Source organism: Thalassophryne amazonica, chromosome 18, assembly GCF_902500255.1.
Source record: "Thalassophryne amazonica chromosome 18, fThaAma1.1, whole genome shotgun sequence".
Classification (NCBI taxonomy): domain Eukaryota; kingdom Metazoa; phylum Chordata; class Actinopteri; order Batrachoidiformes; family Batrachoididae; genus Thalassophryne; species Thalassophryne amazonica.
The window spans coordinates 60,213,176-60,234,688 of record NC_047120.1 but is presented as its reverse complement, the minus strand read 5'-3'; the positions used below and the strand labels follow the sequence as shown (position 1 = coordinate 60,234,688).

The 21,513-nt window shown below is 40.6% G+C and overlaps 1 protein-coding gene across 3 annotated transcripts; it reads left to right on the top strand.

Moving 5' to 3' along the window:
* Positions 1-518: 518 nt before the first annotated feature.
* Positions 519-19,628, top strand: stambpl1 (STAM binding protein-like 1). 3 transcript variants are annotated; one of them, XM_034193995.1, is made up of 13 exons: positions 544-559; positions 622-656; positions 3,864-3,959; positions 4,615-4,832; positions 7,197-7,272; positions 7,581-7,676; positions 8,569-8,784; positions 8,890-9,040; positions 9,166-9,290; positions 9,572-9,709; positions 10,902-11,014; positions 18,666-18,765; positions 19,211-19,628. In XM_034193995.1, the coding sequence occupies exons 3-13, from the start codon at positions 3,930-3,932 to the stop codon at positions 19,265-19,267; spliced, it is 1,320 nt and encodes a 439-aa protein (XP_034049886.1). In that variant the 5' UTR covers positions 544-559; positions 622-656; positions 3,864-3,929; the 3' UTR covers positions 19,268-19,628. The 3 variants fall into 3 exon arrangements, with proteins under 3 accessions (XP_034049885.1, XP_034049887.1, XP_034049886.1); XM_034193994.1 differs by having other exon boundaries at positions 519-656; XM_034193996.1 differs by lacking the exons at positions 18,666-18,765; positions 19,211-19,628 and adding an exon at positions 11,308-11,383 and having other exon boundaries at positions 519-656.
* The last annotated feature ends 1,885 nt before the right edge of the window (positions 19,629-21,513 follow it).

The window sequence follows — 21,513 nt, the reverse complement described above, 5'->3', positions numbered from 1 at the left end:
TAACAACACGGTACTGCTATGCAGGAGAAAAGGAAAGAAAAAGATGTATCACTCTGTTGTGTTCCAGTGAGAACATACAAATTAAATACGATAGAGAAGAGGGGTTAAAGGCTGATATTATAATGTGTTGTCTGCTGAAATGAATCCATAAATAAATTATTATGGATAAAGTCTCAGCAGTGCATCAATAATTATAATCCAATAAAATATTCTGAAATGTACTATTCTACACAGTGTACTTTTATTCAAATTTAATTATCTTGTACTTTCACTAATGTAATATTTTCCATGCAGGATTTTTACTTGTGGGAGAATATTTCTGTAGTGTGATATTATTGCTCTTACTTAAACATGAAAAGCCTGAGTAGCGATCCAAATTGAGGTTTGAGGAAATGTGTCAGAGTGAGACGTCACTGTTGAAGGTTCTCTTGTCTTGGTGAGCATGCGCAGTTTTGGCCACGCCCCTTTATGTCAGGCGAGGTCTTTTTGGTTTTTTTTGTTTCGTGTTTTGTTTTACGGCTCAGAGCGAGTCGTCGTCACGAACAGAGGAGCGCTGCAGGTACAAACTGAAATTATGTTTGCCAGAGAGCCATCGCTTCGTTAACTCTCTGTCTCTCGCAGCGCCACAGAGCGGACAGAGGAACGGACAAAATCCGGTAATACATCTCGGGATTATTTTTCCCGCCTCCTTTCCTCTCGTTCTCTGAAAAATGTAATGTAATGTAATTTTAAATTATTTCATAATAAATTATTTTTATTCAGATTAAACAGCATATAGTGGGATGTTTGATGTATTTATTTATCTATTGTTTTATTTACTGTAAAGAGATGTTTTGATTTTTGGACAAAATGAATCGAGGCTCCTTGAAGATATTGAGTTTTTTATTATTTATTTATTTAGTGACATTTTTATGGACTAAATTGATTCATGAAAATTGATTGACAGTTTTGCTTAGAAATGACTTGAAGTTTATTTATTTCGGTATCATTGTCCCACTGACTGATTGGATGACAGGAGTCCCACCCACACTTTATGACCTCATATAGTTTTAGCTGTTGTGTGCATACTTGAGAGAGAATGTAATCTAAATCTGTTTTCTGGACAACTTTCTTTGACTGATAAACTGAAGAAAAAGTTTTCATGTAAACGTTCGCTCAGTTTGTCATGTTGCAATCTAGCTGCACAACGTCTAGTGGGTTTAGCCAGTTTAGCAGCATGGTTAGCACACTGATGATCGCATTGTTTTCAGGAGTTTGCATGTCCTGTGTTGTATGATTTCACCTTTCAAACAAAGACTGTATTTTAAAATGTTTCTAATCTCAATAGTGTCAATGATAACACACTCCTAGCTAGGCTAGGTATGCTAGCACTTTCCCCTGCTTCCAAGCTTCATGTGAAGCTGGTCTGAAGATGTTCTGAACTTGTCTCTCCCACAAGAGACAAAACGATGTTCATCATGTCACGATTCTTCAAAAGTTTGCTAATGAGAAGGTAGCCACATGGGCAGAGTCACTGTGGGATGTGATTAGCCGCCTTAGTAGTGACACTGTGAGATGGTAATTAGCCATATTAGCAGAATGAGTAGCCACAGTTGAAGCATCATTGTGGGATGCTGATTAGCCACATTAACAGTGTCACTGTGGGGTGGTGATTAGCCACATTAGCAGAGCCACTGTGGGATGGTGATTAGCCACATTGGAAGCATCATGTGGGATGGTGATCAGCCACATTAACAGTGTCACTGTGGGATGATGATTAGCCGCTTTAGTAGTGTCACTGTGGGATGATGATTAGCCGCTTTAGTAGTGTCACTGTGAGATGGTAATTAGCCACATTGGAAGCATCACTGTGGGATGGTGACTAGCCAAATTAGCAGAGTCATTGTGAGATGTGATTAGCCACATCAGCAGAATGATTAGCCACATTAGAAGCACCACTGTGGGTTGGTGACTAGCCAATTTAGCAGAGCCATTGTGAAATGTGATTAGCTGCATCAGCAGAATGATTAGCCACATTAGAAGCATCATTGATGGTGATTAGCCACATTAACAGTGTCACTGTGCAGTGGTGATTCACTACTTTAGTAGTGTCACTGTGAGATGGTAATTAGCCACATTAGCAGAATGATTAGCCTCATTTGAAGCATCACTGTGGGATGGTGATTAGCAACATTAACAGTGTCACTGTGGGATGGTGATTAGCCAAATTAGCAGAGTCATTGTGAGATGTGATAAGCCACATTAGCAGAATGATTAGCCACATTAGAAGCACCACTGTGGGATGGTGATTAGACACATTAGCAGAGTCACTGTTGGACCAAAAGAAAAAGATTAGCAAAAAGAAAAAACAAAAACAAAAAGTCCAGAACATTTATGTTAAGTTTTTTCTACACGGCTACTAAAAAAAAAAAAGATATGTAAATCACAATGCCATCAGCACCTGGAACAGAGCGCTGTTTCAGTTCCTTTCAGGTATCATGTGATTCAGGGTTAGTGAGAGAATCAGCATTTGAATGAGGTCAAAGGTCAGAGTGGCAGAGCCTGTTGAACTGCACCATGAATGTGGAGAAGCAGCATATTTGAAAACTGGTAGCTGTGAGTCATCGTACGAAGTTTTCTCACCGTATGCCACATGGCTGAGCTAAAGTAAACTTTATTTGAAAGATGGTGAGAAAAGCTTCAGCTTTACTTTTCCCATCAATATCCTCTGAAGCTTCTGAAGCTAGGTTTCCTCCTAATTGCATAATAGCAAGTTGAAAATACACTTCATTGAAATGTGTATTTAAAAAAACTGTCAAACATTGCAAATATGTGTTTACACTTACATGAGGTGGCTTTTCACTGCATCAGAAACACTTTTTATGCTGTTACAGGTCACTGTAACACTGAAAGAGTCACACAACAATCTAAAATCTCGGCCAACATGGTGGCAGCATGGTGGCTTAGTGGTTACCACTGTTGCCTCACAGCAAGAAGGTCAGGGGTTTGATTCCCACCTGTGGAGTTTGCATGTTCTCCCCTTGTTTGTGTGGGTTTCTTTCGGTTGCTCCAGTTTCACCCCACATTTAAAGACATGCAGGTTAGGTGAATTGGAAACTTTATAATTGTCCACATCTCCCTTGCAAAGGAGATCTCGATCATGTGGATGGAGCAAGAGACCATGAGCTTAAAGCTTCTAAGAATCAAAAGTTTCAGCAGTATTCAATTTGAAATTACAACAAAATGCTAATATTTAGCCGGAATTGTACGTCTGTTGCCATGACTACAGGAATGACAGGTATTGCGAGAGGTCAAAACCCAGCTCGTGAGACACTCTTGCTCTGAGAACTGTGGTTACTTATGTAACCTAATGTTTACTTAATGTCTGAGCCCTGAAGATGTGTATGGAACCAAACGGGTGAATTGGACTCATTTTGTCATTGCTTTTCAGTTGAAATGTCTTTTTTTCTTCTTCTTCTTTTTTCTGTCCTGATCCGTAGCGATGCCTTGAACTTAAAAGCACCGGTTGCTATGGTGACATCATCCAGCCTCTGAGTTGCAGATGGCATTGGCAGTGAAGCCTTTACCTCTATCCACATATTTAGTGTCCGGCATTCTGTTGTTTTGTAATGTTTCGTGGTGATGTGAAAAAGAAGACTGATGAATCACTGGAAGGTTAGTCACAGGTTGTCATGGTAACGGCAAACCGAACCCAAGGACAGGAAAGTGTGATTAGGGGAAAATTATTTTTCAGGAACCAAAATGAGCTGTAAAACAAATCCAGCTCAAGCAACATTCAACCTTTAAAATGAATAAACATCGACTTTCAAACCGTGTGTGTGTGTGCGTGTGCGTGTGCGCGTGTGTGTGTGTGTCCCCTGCAGTGAAGCATCATGGGAGGTGGCAGATGGACGAGCTGGCCGTGGGAGGAGAAGAGCCTGTGATGCACCATGGAGCAGAGCTTCAGTTTGCATATGCTGGTGAGCAAAACAACAGACAGACCAGAACTTTCAAAATAAAAGCCCTCAACATGTATCAACCTCCATCCACTCAGTGACCCCTAACCTTAACATGACCTTATACAAAGATTCCCCACTGAGATGTGCTTGTTGTCAGTAGAAAGGAAGTGAGTCCTCACAGGTGACACGGGAACAGTTTTATACACACATGCAGACACAGAGTGGACAGAGCAGTTTTTGTTCATATAAACGGCAGCTGGATGTTAATTAGACATTGAACAAATGATGCTTTCAGGTCCACAGCAGAGATGGTAATTCTGGATTTCCTGCCTGAAAGCACAGTTGTAGTTGTTGCTTTAAATCATAATGTGTAATGAAGAGGTGACAAATTTGAAAATTGTTGTCATGATTAGTCAGCTGTCATTAATTATGGTGAAATGTTTTGCATTTAAAGTGTGACAAAATAGTAACATAATTGTTGTTGCCCAATACTGATTCTGGTGTTTTATGAAGGTTCATGTGAGCCCTGTTAACAAAACCCTTGTTTGCTTCTTCACCCCGCACTGCGGGGGGGGGGGGGGGGGGGGGGGGGGGGCAGTAGAATCACAGTGGCTGTTTTCTATCAAATCTGAAATTTTATTTAATATGCCACATGTGTGTCTGTGTGATTATGCAGAAGAAGCTAGCTGCTGAACCAGATTACACCGACGTTTCCCTGCCAGCAGTAGAACGCGTCCGAGCCCTTGGAAAGATGGGGTGTAGTGTAGACATCAATGAAGACATTGACCCACGCAGATATTTCCGCTCCGGCGTGGAGATGGAGCGCATGGCAGCAGTTTACCTGGAGGAGGGCAGTCTGGAGAATGCATACGTCCTCTACAACAAGTTCATCACGTAAGACACAAACATGCATGGAACCAACATATCTGCAATTCCGCTGAGCAGCACCATCACAAAAATCATCCCAAGAATACAAAACAGTGATGGCAACACCTTCAACACAACACTGCTACCACAACACCTTGACTACATCACATCCCCTTCACTATAACCAGTGATGCCGGTAACGCGTTACTTAGTAACGCGTTACTCTAATCTGACCACTTTTTTTTTAGTAACGAGTAATCTAACGCGTTAATCTTTCCAAATCAGTAATCAGATTAAAGTTACTTCTCCATGTCACTGTGCGTTACTATTATTTTTCATTGTAGGTCGATAACAGCATTAAACTTGGTCCGTGGGCAGGAGGTCGGGGTTCGACTGAACTGCCCACTTTAAGCGAGCTGTGAGCTTTTAATCCGCGGTTTTTTGCAGCTGCTCGACTCGTCCTCACCTCTTAAAGCGCGGTGATCAGCACACCTGCACTGAACTTTACAAAGACATTTTTATACTTTTTTTCCTCCTTTATTTAGAATTCTGAGCTGAGCCGCTCTGTATCTGGTCGTTAAAAACAGCTGATCCTCCGCGACGCGTCAACAACTAACACTATTTTCCACTCAAATGCACCTAAACTCTCTTTCTGAGGACCACATGATGTGAAAACGCAATAAAACTTTCTTACCTGTAAATCTGGTCATGTTTTCTGCATAAATAAATGTTATCCATTCTTTGTGCTCAAACGCCAAAGCAGGGGCGAATCTAGATGGAATGGGGGCGTGGGGCAGGGATGTGCCCCCCCACAACACCCCTAGATTAAAGGTGCAATTTTGAAGCCGTTTTTTACTACAACTAATATTGCTTAAAATAATAATAATTTCAACAAGTAAAATGTTTAGAGAAATGTAGAAAAATGTTAGAATTTAATAGTTACCTTTATAAACAATGTAGGCTCGAAATTGCAAGTTTTACTGTTACAGTGCTGTCAACAGTTAAATATGAGGTCAAGAAAGACGTCTTTATTTAACTTTTTATAAAACAAGTATTTATTTTCATTGAAGTCAAGAAGGTGACTATAAAGTGAGTTTTGGCAAAACAGGTATCATTGTCATGTTGAGGTGGCAGAGGGTTGTTGTCGGCAGCTGGGAAAAGTAACTAAAAAAGTAACTAGTAATCTAACTTAGTTACTTTTACAATTGAGTAATCAGTAAAGTAACTAAGTTACTTTTACAATTGAGTAATCAGTAAAGTAACTAAGTTACTTTTACAATTGAGTAATCAGTAAAGTAACTAAGTTACTTTTTCAAAGTAACTGTGGCAACACTGACTATAACACACCTGCACTACACTGTCGCAACGACTTCACTACAAAGCAACACCTGCACTATGACACAACACTGTCGCAACGACTTCACTACAAAGCAACACCTGCACTATGACACAACACTGTCGCAACGACTTCACTACAAAGCAACACCTGCACTATGACACAACACTGTCGCAACGACTTCACTACAAAGCAACACCTGCACTATGACACAACACTGTCGCAACGACTTCACTACAAAGCAACACCTGCACTATGACACAACACTGTCGCAACGACTTCACTACAAAGCAACACCTGCACTATGACACAACACTGTCGCAACGACTTCACTACAAAGCAACACCTTCACTATGACACACACTGTCGCAACGACTTCACTACAAAGCAACACCTGCACTATGACACAACACTGTCGCAACGACTTCACTACAAAGCAACACCTGCACTATGACACAACACTGTCGCAACGACTTCACTACAAAGCAACACCTGCACTATGACACAACACTGTCGCAACGACTTCACTACAAAGCAACACCTGCACTATGACACAACACTGTCGCAACGACTTCACTACAAAGCAACACCTGCACTATGACACAACACTGTCGCAACGACTTCACTACAAAGCAACACCTGCACTATGACACAACACTGTCGCAACGACTTCACTACAAAGCAACACCTGCACTATGACACAACACTGTCGCAACGACTTCACTACAAAGCAACACCTGCACTATGACACAACACTGTCGCAACGACTTCACTACAAAGCAACACCTGCACTATGACACAACACTGTCGCAACGACTTCACTACAAAGCAACACCTGCACTATGACACAACACTGTCGCAACGACTTCACTACAAAGCAACACCTGCACTATGACACAACACTGTCGCAACGACTTCACTACAAAGCAACACCTGCACTATGACACAACACTGTCGCAACGACACCTATTTTTGGCTGACAGAAATTGTCACATCAATACTGACGCCTGTCACTGCAACAGGCTGTTTTTCAGTTTTTGCTTGTGTGCTTTCAGGCTGTTTGTTGAGAAGCTGCCAACTCACAGAGACTATCATCAGTGCAGCATCCCAGAGAAACAGCTGATCATGAAGGTGGTGCTCTCTAATTTTATTTTAATTAATTTATCAGGATCCTAAAACTGAAGCTACACTTCAAAACATCAGATTTTTTTTAAAACACAAAAATGTTATCTTAAAAATGGTGACTTGTTTTTTGTTTTGTTTTGTTTTTTTAGAAAATGGTAAATGGATTAACATTTATGTAACACTTTGCCATCTGATGCAGACACTCAAAAGTGTCTTGCAGTGAACAGTAAATGAACAGTATTTATACATGAATAGTAGTAAGAACTAGTACTAAAACAGTATTTGTCCTTATGGTATGTGTTTGTTTGTCGTAGAAACTTCAGGACGTGGCCTTTCCTCGTAAAGACGAGCTCAAGAAACGTCTTGAGGACAAATACAGCAGAGAACACAGCCAGTACCTCAGAACGCAGGTGTTTGAATCATCTAATCACAGCAGAGAACACAGCCAGTACCTCAGAATGCAGGAGTTTGAATCATCCAATCACAGCAGAGATCACAGCCAGTACCTCAGAATGCAGGAGTTTGAATCATCCAATCACAGCAGAGATCACATCCAGTAACCCACAAAAAAGGTTGTTGCATTGTCCAGTCACAGCACAGAACACATCCAGTACCTCAGAACTCAGGTGTTTGAATCATCCAATCATAGCATTAATCTGTTGTCTAATCAGATTAGATAAGAGGTTGACTGACAGGTTTATTTCTGTCACAGAGTTGACACACACACACACACACACACACACACACACATTGAACACTTTTAATGTGACTATGACATCCAAAAGCATCTGAATCAATAGAACTGGTTTTGGTGCATTATGGGTATTATCCAGTGGAATGGCGTTGCTATGGTGAGTAGTATGACATGTTCTTGTATTAGACACACATATGTAACCTTTGGACAGGAGAAGATCCGATTGGGTGAATTCTGTGCACAGATTGGCATATCAATGAGGATGAAGCAACGGCTTTTGTGAAGATGAAAACTCATTAATATTTAGTAGATGCAGTCTAAAGAACTGAATTATGTTCAGGCGCCTGAAATTATTGCACAGTGTTGTATATCTTTACTGTGCAGACATAATCTGTAACTGGGGTGGGAGTTTGGACCAAGTTCTTGACGTGGATGTTTGTTCGGTAAGAAGTTGGATAGTTTTTATTTGACCCAGAAAAGTTGCGTGGTTGTTGTGGCGGCGGGGGGGGGGGGGGGGTAGATCCGATAGTGACTGTGATTTCAAAGCACACACAAATGGCAAGAAACAAAATTCGAAACACGAGTGGTCTGGTCATGTGACTCCTCAGAACCAGACTGTGGTGGTGGATGGGTGTGGCCAGCAGCTCCAGCACCTCTCCCTATTGGATGAGGACAGGAGGCGGTTCTTGTTGTTGGAGGAGGAGAGACAGCGTGTTGCCGCTCTCCACCGCATGCAGATCGAGTCCCAACAATTTCGCTACTTTGAGGACCAGCTCCGACGTCAGGAACTGGCCAATAGGAGAGTAGAGGGGGCGGAGCAAAAGGTAATGAGGACAACAGTCCTAGTACAATTACTGATGTCAGTAGTACTTCTGTTACCACTCGTATTGTCAATAGATAGTAGTACTATTGTTTTACTTCTTCTGCAGGTGAACCTCAAAGTGTCTGAGGTGACGGACGGCTGCTGTCTGTCTGCTCAGCCAATCAGAACCAGCATACAATCCCCGGGGGAGGATCCAAACAGGAACAAACCACATTCTTCCCTCAGCCAATCAGCTGCTACATTGGCTGGCGTGCACAGTAAGTGCACACACACACACACACACACACACACACACACATTTGATTCGTGTTCCATTGCTGCGTGTGTGTGATCGTGTGCACGCGTATTTGTTTTTTTCATCTTGAGTTGTTTGTGCGTTCAGCGGAGCGTGTGCCGGGTTTGAGGAAAGTCGTGATTCCTCGCGATCTGACTCACCGCTTCCTCCTGCTGGCCAACCTCAACACTGCCAGAGGAATAGAAACCTGTGGTGTTCTGTGTGGAAGACTGGTGAGACTCTTCACTCCTTACTGACTGTTTACTGACCAGCTGACTCATTAACTGACCGTCTGAACAGCTGCTTGTTTGCCTGATTAACTGATTGATGACGGCCTCATGAAATTGATGATTTACCTTCTGCATCATCACTTGAAACTTCTGTCTCGCCAACTTCTAGATGAACTGACTGTTTGTTCCAGCAGCTGATTTTATGTTCCAAATTGATTAGAAGATGTGATGTACTAAGGGGTGGTTTTCTCTCTGCTCGATGTGGAAATGTCGCCCACCTTCAGACGCACAATGAGTTCTTGTTGACTCACGTTGTGGTTCCAAAGCAGTCAGCCGGTCCAGATTTCTGTGACATGGAGAATGTGGAGGAGCTTTTCAGCTTCCAGGATCAGCAGAACCTGCTGACGCTGGGCTGGATCCATGTACGATGACACACACACACACACACACCTACACACACACAGACATGCATACACCCACATGCAGAGACATGCACACACTCAGACATACATGTGCGCGCACACACACAGAGACACATGCATCACACACACGCATCTCCATGTACGAATGACACACACAAACAGACACATGCATCACACACACACACACACACACACAGACATGCACACACTCAGACTTACGTGCACACACACGCGCGCACACACACACACACCTGCATCTCCATGTACGGATGACACACACACAGATATGCGCGCACCCGCATACACACATGCACACACTCAGACATTTGTGCGCGTGCACACAGACATGAACACACTCACACACATGCACACACAGAAATGAATTCATATTGTTTCTTATTTTGTAATGCTTCATAATTTCCTTTGGGATTAATAAAGTTCTTTCTTATTCTTTGGAGGTTTCGTTTAAAGCTGATTTGCTTTCACACAACTAAGAAAGCTGATGTAAAAAAAAATCAGGACTTAAAACTGTGTTGTTCCTGGAGCACCAGTTAAAGTCTGGACTCTCTGGAGCAGGATGCTGTGGTCCATCCTAGTATACCAGTTAAAGCTACAGTGTGTAGGATGTTATTAGCAGAAATGGAACATAGCATTCATAACAGTCTGATTGTTTGTGTATAATTACCTGCATCAATGAATCAATGTGTTTTCAGGAGTTCAGAATGGCTCCTTCAGCTCTACATGGGAGCAGGCTTCCTCATGGAGGCTGCCATATTGATACAGTAGCCCAAAAGAGACATACGTACTCAGTTTTTTACACTTTGTGCAGTGCGGCTGGAAGATTGTAGGAAAAAAAAAAAGCAGAAGAATCAGTAGTTGCTTGTTGTATACTGTTTACTGGATGCTAGTTCAGGCTAACAAGTTTGAGAACGTTCATTTTTGTGGAGAATCGCAAATGGAATATTTAATCACATATTCTCACAAGAGGAAGTAAAGGAGCATAAATCACCATCGCCAAAGAAGCAGAAACATGAATGGGGAAACAAAATTGGGACCGTCGACGGCTTAATGCAATCTGCAACCTCACCACTAGATGACACTAAATCATTCAGACTGTAGCTTTAATCGGTTTAACTAATGAATGCAGTCAGGACCTTGTATGTGGATGATGTGTTGTTCTTTCCCTGCACAGACTCATCCCACTCAGACGGCTTTCCTGTCCAGCGTTGATCTGCACACTCACTGTTCTTATCAGCTGATGCTGCCAGAGGCTGTCGCTGTCGTCTGTGCACCCAAACACAATGAGTATGTCCAACACACAGCACACATTATGTTACCCAAAAGCAGTGGTGGGCACAGATAACCAAAAAATTAACTTTGATAACAGATAATCAGATAACTGAAAAGTTATCTTTGATAAAATGCTAAACCACAAAAAATGTATCGGAAGTTACAGATAACCAATAAATTCCAGCATTGTCTCTGGTATAGTTGCAACTACTAACATGCTGATTTTGAGCTTTAACACTAGGATCGCTTCTGGAAGCATCAAAACCAACAACAGACCCAAACAACAAGTCATCACTTTTGTCTTTCAGCATCCTGCTCCCTGCTGGAAGCTCCCGTTTATTACATGGCTTCCAGCATAGCCGCAACTGAGAAGAGTCAAAAAGTTCAACTCTGACCAATCACAGCACTGCCATCAGGCCGAGGTCTTGGAAAATAAAGCCCTCCTGAGTTATGGTTTGGTGTATAAATAAAATGAATACTGATAGAATAACTCAATTAATGTCAATTCTGTAATTTGTGCAAAGTTAAGATATAACACATATCTTTTAATGTTGAGTAATGCACTAATTTTTGTAACACACACAGACAGATGGCATTCTGGGTAAAATGTGCCTCTGCTACACTGATTGGTTGATTAATTCTATGTAAACCAACACGTTAATGTGAGGTGTGTTGGTGTTTACAGATAAATGCGCTTTTGTAAAATATGCCATTTTTTATTTGTAAAAAAAAAAAAAGGCATTTTCAAAAAAAGAAAAAAAGCCAAGTTGTAATTATGAGGTCTATTAGAAAAGTATCCGACCTTATTATTTTTTTCAAAAACCATATGGATTTGAATCACGTGTGATTACATCAGACATGCTTGAACCCTTGTGGGCATGCGAGAGTTTTTTCACGCCTGTCGGTTACGTCATTCGCCTGTGGGCAGTCTTTGAGTGAGGAGTGGCCCACCCTCTAATAGATTTTTTTTTTTTTTTCTTTTTCATTGTTTAGGAATGGCTCAGAGACTGCTGCTTTGTTTGATCAAAATTTTTTCAAAACTGTAAGGCACAACTGAGTGGACACCATTCGATAAATTCAGCTGGTTTTCGGTAAAAATTTTAACAGTTGATGAGAGATTTTGGTCTGGTAGTGTCGCCGTAAGGACGGCCCACGGCGCCTGACGGCGATCTGCGCTTCGAGGCGGCAGCGTCTCGCCGTTTCAAGTTGAAAACTTCCACATTTCAGGCTCTGTTGACCCAGTAAGTCGTCAGAGAACAGAGAACTTTCAGAAGAAGTCGGCATGAGGAGTTTATTCGGACATTCCATTGTTAACGGACATTTTGTAATGAAAGAACGTGCGAGCAGTCGCATGTCGGGCCGGACCCGACCGCGGGGGGTCGTGACAGGAAAAACACCTCCGTTGGAAACCTTAACGGGCAAGTTGGAACATGCCCAAGCTGTTAAACAATTTCTCAGTTACTCACTTGTTGAAAGCCATCAAAAGCCGCCTGAATTTTACAAATGGTTTTCAACACGGAGGTGTTTTTCCTGTCGCGGCGCACACAGATTTGCCGAGTCGTCACGGAAACGACTCCGCGAATTTGCGCGCATGTCTTTCATTAAAAAATGTCCTTAAACAGTGGAATGTCTGCATAAAGTCCTCATGCCAGCCTCTTCTGAATCTTCTCTGTTCTCTCACGACGTCCTGGGTGAATTAAGCCTTAAATTAGAATGTTTTCAGGTCGAAACAGGCCGACGACGGCGCCTGGAAGCGCTGCAGGATGTCCCGCTCCGTGGGAAGTCCTTACACCGACAGAAACACCCCATAATCTCTCATCAGCCGTTAAACTTTTCACGGAAAACCAGCTTAATTTCTCGAATAGTGTCCACTCGGATATTCCTCACAGGTCCAAAAAAATGTTGATAAAGCAACGCGCGGCGTCTCGAGCAGCGTGTGAAACAAAGGAATTCAGTCGAGAGGGCGGGACCACATCTCACTCAAGGCCTGCCCACAGGGAAATGACGTCACCGACACACGTGAAAAAACTCACGCATGCGCACGAGGGTTCAAGTATGATTGGTGTAATCGCATGTCATTCAAATCCATATAGTTAAAAAAAAAAAAAAAAATAAAAGGGTCGGTTTATTATCTAAGAGACCTCGTAGATAACCGCCTGATATAACCGGTGTCAAAATAAATAGGGCACTGCCAACTACTGGTGCCAGTGCGAGTTTTGGCCCTTTTTCAGCTGATTTTTCATTCGTGTAAGAATTTTTTGGATCGCACCCAGTTTCAGGTTAATCGCACGTCCTGCATCGTTTAGTATACATGGAGTAACGAGATGCGTTTAACATCTCACGACCACCTCCTGATCGCTGATCGTATGGTCAGATGAAAATCAAACCTGTTTGATATTCTTGTGCCTGTGCAAACACCGCAGAACTGTATTGTAATGTTTTTTGTTTTGTTTTGTTTTTTTAAACTTTGATGTCTCCCATCGAGAGTTTTTGTAAATTAAGTTTGAAAAAAAAGCTTCTGTTTACATTTACGTCGAGTCTGACGTGTGGTTTTTGAACGTACAATGTGTGTGAGAACATAAATCGAGCGCTCTGAACTTTTACACTGTGTGGTTCTCTGGTACAGTGTCTGCTCAGTGTCTGAGCACTGCCATGAACACTACTGGCCAGTAGATGGCAGTAGAGACCTTGAAAACTTGCCAAAACAAAATTCCAGATAATCTGTGTTGCTACTTGCTACGTTTAAGATGCGTGGAATTTAATAAAAGCAAACACAAAAACGTCTATAAACCCAGAGAATATATTCACGAGCATTTTAGGCACAGTTTAATGCTGTTGTCCTGATCAGAGTGTCTCAAATGCATTCTCCTGTCATGAATGTATTGAGATTACCGTACTGAGATTACCCTATCCTACCCATAATGCAACTGCTGGGCACAGCATGCCCACACTAAAACCTTAAAAAATAGCGCATTACTTTAAAACTAAAACATATATCTGATATTTTCACTTTATAAAACTTCAGAAGTGACGTCCAAAATAAGTTCGGTTAAAATTTGAACCATAAGTTAAAAATGTATGCCTCTGGATGACTTGGGTGATATTGGCCGTGTATTAGTATGGTGTTAAAAGAAATGTTTTGGGTTTTTTTTTTTGTGACCAGTTCTCCTTTGCCTGCAGAGGATAGAGTGGTTTCTTATAGAAACAGCTCTCAACTGTTTGCAGAAAGTAGAACTGCACGCGTTATCGGTCTAAAAATGATCAGACAACAATTCATTGGAAGATAATTAGTCTGATAATGGTTTTCAAAGTTATCTAAAAAGATAATCCGATAATAAAAACTTTATCCTTGATAATTATCGGATTATTGGAAGTGTGCCCACCACTGCCCAACAGTCCCTATAGGGGATAACAGGTCAGGTCCCAGGCCATCGCACCACAGAACCACCCTGGGTCCTGGATGGTAGCCACTCAGACAGAGGGCCTGAGCTCTATGTATAAAAGTTTAACAAGATTGAAGTGATTTGTTAACTCGGTAACAAATTAACGGCGTTAATGTGGTGAAACCACTCCATTAGCCGCACAAGTAATTAAATTTGTCTCCTCAAATGGTCAATTTTATTTACAGCAGCAAACAAACAAACGAAATCACCTTTTTCATCCATCCAGGTTGAAATATATCAAATCAATTTTATTTATATAGCGCCAAATCACAACAAACAGTTGCCCTAAGGCGCTTTATATTGCAAGGCAAAGCCATACAATAATTATGGAAAAACCCCAACGGTCAAAACGACCCCCTGTGAGCAAGCACTTGGCGACAGTGGGAAGGAAAAACTCCCTTTTAACAGGAAGAAACCTCCAGCAGAACCAGGCTCAGGGAGGGGCAGTCTTCTGCTGGGACTGGTTGGGGCTGAGGGAGAGAATCAGGAAAAAGACATGCTGTGGAGGGGAGCAGAGATCAATCACTAATGATTAAATGCAGAGTGGTGCATACAGAGCAAAAAGAGAAAGAAACACACAGTGCATCATGGGAACCCCCCAGCAGTCTAAGTCTATAGCAGCATAACTAAGGGATGGTTCAGGGTCACCTGATCCAGCCCTAACTATAAGCTTTAGCAAAAGGAAAGTTTTAAGCCTAATCTTAAAAGTAGAGAGGGTGTCTGTCTCCCTGATCCGAATTGGGAACTCGTTCCAGAGGAGAGGAGCCTGAAAGCTGAAGGCTCTGCCTCCCATTTTACTCTTAAAAACCCTAGGAACTACAAGTAAGCCTGTAGTCTGAGAGCGAAGTGTTCTATTGGGGTGATATGGTACTATGAGGTCCCTAAGATAAGATGGGACCTGATTATTCAAAACCTTATAAGTAAGAAGAAGAATTTTAAATTCTATTCTAGAATTAACAGGAAGCCAATGAAGAGAAGCCAATATGGGTGAAATATGCTCTCTCCTTCTAGTCCCTGTCAGTACTCTAGCTGCAGCATTTTGAATTAACTGAAGGCTTTTCAGGGAACTTTTAGGACAACCTGATAATAATGAATTACAATAGTCCAGCCTAGAGGAAATAAATGCATGAATTAGTTTTTCAGCATCACTCTGAGACAAGACCTTTCTAATTTTAGAGATATTGCGCAAATGCAAAAAAGCAGTCCTACATATTTGTTTAATATGCGCATTGAATGACATATCCTGATCAAAAATGACTCCAAAATTTCTCACAGTATTACTAGAGGTCAGGGTAATGCCATCCAGAGTAAGGATCTGGTTAGACACCATGTTTCTAAGATTTGTGGGGCCAAGTACAATAACTTCAGTTTTATCTGAGTTTAAAAGCAGGAAATTAGAGGTCATCCATGTCTTTATGTCTGTAAGACAATCCTGCAGTTTAGCTAATTGGTGTGTGTCCTCTGGCTTCATGGATAGATAAAGCTGGGTATCATCTGCGTAACAATGAAAATTTAAGCAATGCTGTCTAATAATACTGCCTAAGGGAAGTATGTATAAAGTGAATAAAATTGGTCCTAGCACAGAACCTTGTGGAACTCCATAATTAACCTTAGTCTGTGAAGAAGATTCCCCATTTACATGAACAAATTGTAATCTATTAGATAAATATGATTCAAACCACTGCAGCGCAGTGCCTTTAATACCTATAGAATGCTCTAATCTCTGTAATAAAATTTTATGGTCAACAGTATCAAAAGCAGCACTGAGGTCTAACAGAACAAGTACAGAGATGAGTCCACTGTCTGAGGCCATAATAAGATAATTTGTAACCTTCACTAATGCTGTTTCTGTACTATGATGAATTCTAAGCCCTGACTGAAACTCTTCAAATAGACCATTCCTCTGCAGATGATCAGTTAGCTGTTTTACAACTACCCTTTCAAGAATTTTTGAGAGAAAAGGAGGGTCGGAGATTGACCTATAATTAGCTAAGATAGCTGGGTCAAGTGATGGCTTTTTAAGTAATGGTTTAATTACTGCCACCTTAAAAGCCTGTGGTACATAGCCAACTAATAAAGATAGATTGATCATATTTAAGACCGAAGCATTAATTAATGGTAGGGCTTCCTTGAGCAGCCTGGTAGGAATGGGGTCTAATAGACATGTTGATGGTTTGGAGGAAGTAACTAATGAAAATAACTCCGACAGAACAATCGGAGAGAAAGAGTCTAACCAAATACTGGCATCACTGAAAGCAGCCAAAGAGAGCGATATGTGTTTGGGATGGTTATGAGTAATTTTTTCTCTAATAGTTAAAATTTTATTAGCAAAGAAAGTCATGAAGTCATTACTAGTTAAAGTTAAAGGAATACTCGGCTCAATAGAGCTCTGACTCTTTGTCAGCCTGGCTACAGTGCTGAAAAGAAACCTGGGGTTGTTCTTATTTTCTTCAATTAGTGATGAGTAGTAAGATGTCCTAGCTTTACGGAGGGCTTTTTTTTATAGAGCAACAGACTCTTTTTCCAGGCTAAGTGAAGATCTTCTAAATTAGTGAGACGCCATTTCCTCTCCAACTTACGGGTTATCTGCTTTAAGCTGCGAGTTTGTGAGTTATACCACGGAGTCAGGCACTTCTGATTTAAGGTTCTCTTTTTCAGAGGAGCTACAGCATCCAAAGTTGTCCTCAAAGAGGATATAAAACTATTGACAAGATAATCTATCTCACTCACAGAGTTTAGGTAGCTACTCTGCCCTGTGTTGGTATATGGCATTGGAGAACATAAAGAAGGAATCATATCCTTAAACCTAGTTACAGCGCTTTCTGAAAGACTTCTACTGTAATGAAACTTATTCCCCACTGCTGGGTAGTCCATCAGAGTAAATGTAAATGTTATTAAGAAATGATCAGACAGAAGGGGGTTTTCAGGGAATACTGTTAAGTCTTCAATTTCCATACCATAAGTCAGAACAAGATCTAAGATATGATTAAAGTGGTGGGTGGACTCATTTACATTTTGAGCAAAGCCAATTGAGTCTAATAATAGATTAAATGCAGTGTTGAGGCTGTCATTCTCAGCATCTGTGTGGATGTTAAAATCGCCCACTATAATTATCTTATCTGAGCTAAGCACTAAGTCAGACAAAAGGTCTGAAAATTCACAGAGAAACTCACAGTAACGACCAGGTGGACGATAGATAACAACAAATAAAACTGGTTTTTGGGACTTCCAAATTGGATGGACAAGACTAAGAGTCAAGCTTTCAAATGAATTAAAGCTCTGTCTGGTTTTTGATTAATTAATAAGCTGGAGTGGAAGATTACTGCTAATCCTCCGCCTCGGCCCGTGCTACGAACGTTCTGACAGTTAGTGTGACTCGGGGGTGTTGACTCATTTAAACTAACATATTCATCCTGCTGTAACCAGGTTTCTGTAAGACAGAATAAATCAATATGTTGATCAATTATTATATCATTTACTAACAGGGACTTAGAAGAGAGAGATCTAATGTTTAATAGACCACATTTAACTGTTTTAGTTTGTGGTGGAGTTGAAGGTGCTATATTATTTTTTCTTTTTTAATTTTTATGCTTAAATAGATTTTTGCTGGTTATTGGTGGTCTGGGAGCAGGCACCGTCTCTACGGGGATGGGGTAATGAGGGGATGGCAGGGGGAGAGAAGCTGCAGAGAGGTGTGTAAGACTACAACTCTGCTTCCTGGTCCCAACCCTGGATAGTCACGGTTTGGAGGATTTAAGAAAATTGGCCAGATTTCTAGAAATGAGAGCTGCTCCATCCAAGGTGGGATGGATGCCGTCTCTCCTAACAAGACCATAGTGTTTAATCTTTAAATTTTATGAATAAAATTTTTGTACAAAAACTTTGTTTCCTTGGATTGCTTTAGTTATCAGATCTAAACCAAAATAGATAAAATAAGGGGGCTGTAGTCAGCTAGCGTAACCCAGCTAGCATGTTGATATTTTAAAAATGAGCTTGTTTTTGAGTGCTTCCTCTTTTGTTCTTATATCAGGCGGCTCGTTGTAACATTAAATATTTACATATTACATGAGCTCCGCACAGACGACACAAGCCCCGCCCATTTAACGGGACCACAAGGATAATGCTCAGGGTTGGAATTACACACGTGATTGTAGCTTGAGTGAAATGTTACTGAACAGGTTTGTCTCAGGTTGATATGCTAACCTGCTAACTCTGTTGCTCAGCACCGGTGTGTTCAGGTTGACATCCCCGGGGATGTTGGAGGTTTCTGGCTGCAGACTTAAAGGTTTTCATCCTCACTCCAAAGATCCACCGCTGTTCACGGTGAGCGCTTCGTCCACACGTTCAGCCACAAATGCTGCGTGAACCCTCAAGTTAGCCTTTCATTTTGTAGAACATACAGTATGTGACTGTTGTGTGTGTGTGTTTATTTATTTATATATATATATATCTTAAATTGAGCTACTCAAAAGCTTTTTCTCTCATAATCAAATGCCAAAAGATTTTTGCAAAATTTGAGTTTGTGTTTAGCCTAGCTTAGCACACTGCCTTGAAGTGGGGTAAAAATACACTAGCCTAGCTTAAAACATTGCCTGGAAGTGGGGTAAAAATTACTAGCCTAGCTGGAGGCTGCATTAAAAAAATGTAGCCTGGACTGCAATGAGAATAAGTCAAAGGACTCGACCCAGAACATATTAATAACGTGGCATACGGTGCCTTGGACACACCTACAGTAATGATCCCGCCCTCTTTGTCTTTTGCCTCTCAGGTGTGTAAACATGTGGAGGTGAGAGACTCCAGGGTCATCCTGCTGGACCTCAGGTGACAGACAGGGGGCGCTGTCTGTTTGAAGGCTAAGCTTCTTGTGCGTGTGTTTGACGTAATGTTTGTTACACTTTTTTCAAATTGCTGTGTGTTTGGGATTTTTTGAACATTTTGAAGAGTTCTCAGTGATTAGTCAATGATGCCCTGACAATTTCTTCTTTGTGTACAAAGAAAAGGTTTGTGGCTTGTGAAAAGCTGCTGACACTGAAGTATTTCACACATCCTGATGGCAGAAAGGAGACATTTTTTAAACTTCAAACAACTGAAATCAGAATTTCAAAATGCTGAAAATTCTGTAATAGCGACATCTAGTGGGCACCAATTGGACAGCAGGCTGCTGTTGTGACAAAGTTCCTTCAATTCAAAAACTATTTTTTTTTCCTTTATTCAACTCAGCCAAAAATAAAAATGGATACATTTAAAGTATATTTCTGTATTTAATGAAGTGACGCTGATGTAAATAAGTTTTTCTTGGTGAATTTTAAACTTTGGTGTCTTGTAAAAAACATACAAACTGAGTTGTGGTCTGGTTCATGGGTTTCTATGTTGTGAACATGGTTCTGGTTGATCATGAAACTGTGTGGTTTCTGTTCCCGTGCCTAATAAAGTGGCTGCATTTGATTGCTGTGCAGGTCATTTTTTTTTTTTTTTAATCATTGAAGATGTTTGTGTGGTGCAGAGTAACACATGATATTTAATAAAAGTGCTATATTTGTTTTTATTATTTCATGGCAATTTAAAAAAAAAAAGATCTTTAATCTCAAAGCAAGCCCAAATAAAAATACACAATTCCAACTTTGATTAACCCTTTTAATATTCTGAATAAATCATCACTTTTACAGCCAGCTGTCTTTAAACACAGGGATGGAATAAGATCCTTTTCCTAGGCATCCTCAAAAACTGATTTGAATGTTCACGAAGGAGACAAGTGAGGGAAGCCACCGACACTCTTATGACAACTTGGAAGGAGCTCTAAGGTTCAAACTTTGTTAAAAAGACCATTTGAAATCTAGGCTGAGGTTTGTCAAAACCTATATGCCAAGATTTCATGTGTTCCTTTTAATACTCTTGCTGTGTGGACCAGCTCAATGGGATAAGAAGATGGGTTGTGTTTTTTTAACTCTTCAGCTGATGAACCCACGTTTGGGAGACCTTTTGTGTAGCGTTTGTTTGCTGTGGAAACATTATGTGTCCACGTGTTGTGGTTGGGGGAGGGTCCACTCATCCGAGGGTTCACTGTTCCTAACCTCTTTATATTATTTGATATATAAAGATATATATACAACTCCAAACTGATTTTTAAGTCTGCAAATAAATGTTATTCTTTCAAATAGCTAACAAACCAGATCCAATTTGTTCACTTTACAAAAAATAAAGCATATGATTCTGTTGACATGCACCATTGATCACCTTTAATTGTACAATTGTCTATAAATCTATTGAATTGAAAATAAAAAATAATAATTCACTATAATGTAAATTTTATTTTTTATTGTCACTCTTTTGTAACATTACTTAAGTGCAACATACGAGTATAGCCTACCATAAATGTAAAAACATTTTCATAAGAGGTGGGTCGGCTCTGCCGCTGTCACTCAAAGTGACCACGCCCCTAAATTATGCATTATTTTATAGTTTGCAACATTTTAAGAAATCTGATTTAAAAAAAAATATATATATATCCACCACTATACAGTTTGTCATTGAGGAGGAAACAATCTTTAGAGACCAAAACCATTAAAAACAGGCTGTAAACATGTTTATTTCTGTTCTAATTTTAACATGTTCTTTCACCCACTGTAGCATTCTAGTAGCTTCTAGCTAGCCAACAGCTACACCAGCAGACATTTAGGTAACTGAAGCTAGGCTAACAGATATTGTAGCCTTCAAATTTATTTAAACTCTTTCTTGGTGTTTAGCTTGTTAGTTGTTTGTTTTTTCCCAATGGACAGTGACTGAAGGAGAAGAAACTGATTTGTTGTTGAGCAGCTTTGGTAAGTCTGTTTTTTTAATTGATTATCAATAGCTGTGGATTATTGTTGCTGGTGTGAATGGCTGAAATCTGTTTAATTCTGATTATTTGTTTTTATGGCATTTCTGATTCTTTGATGGTCATATGAATGTGGCTGTTGTAATTTTTCTTGTTTCTTTGGTAATGACAGTGATTAAATGTGATGAGGTGGGTGGATCGATCCTAATATCGATAATATTGATACCAATGCTGGTATTGATATTGAACGATCCTCT

What these genes read in the sequence shown, in the direction of transcription:
- stambpl1 (XM_034193994.1), top strand. Translation starts at nt 3,930, where the DNA reads ATGGAGCAGAGCTTCAGTTTGCATATGCTG. An exon ending in GTGTTCTGTGTGGAAGACTG is followed by an intron (nt 9,291 to 9,571) that starts GTGAGACTCTTC and finishes GCCCACCTTCAG; the next exon opens with ACGCACAATGAGTTCTTGTT. An exon ending in TGTGCACCCAAACACAATGA is followed by an intron (nt 11,015 to 18,665) that starts GTATGTCCAACA and finishes TCTGTTGCTCAG; the next exon opens with CACCGGTGTGTTCAGGTTGA.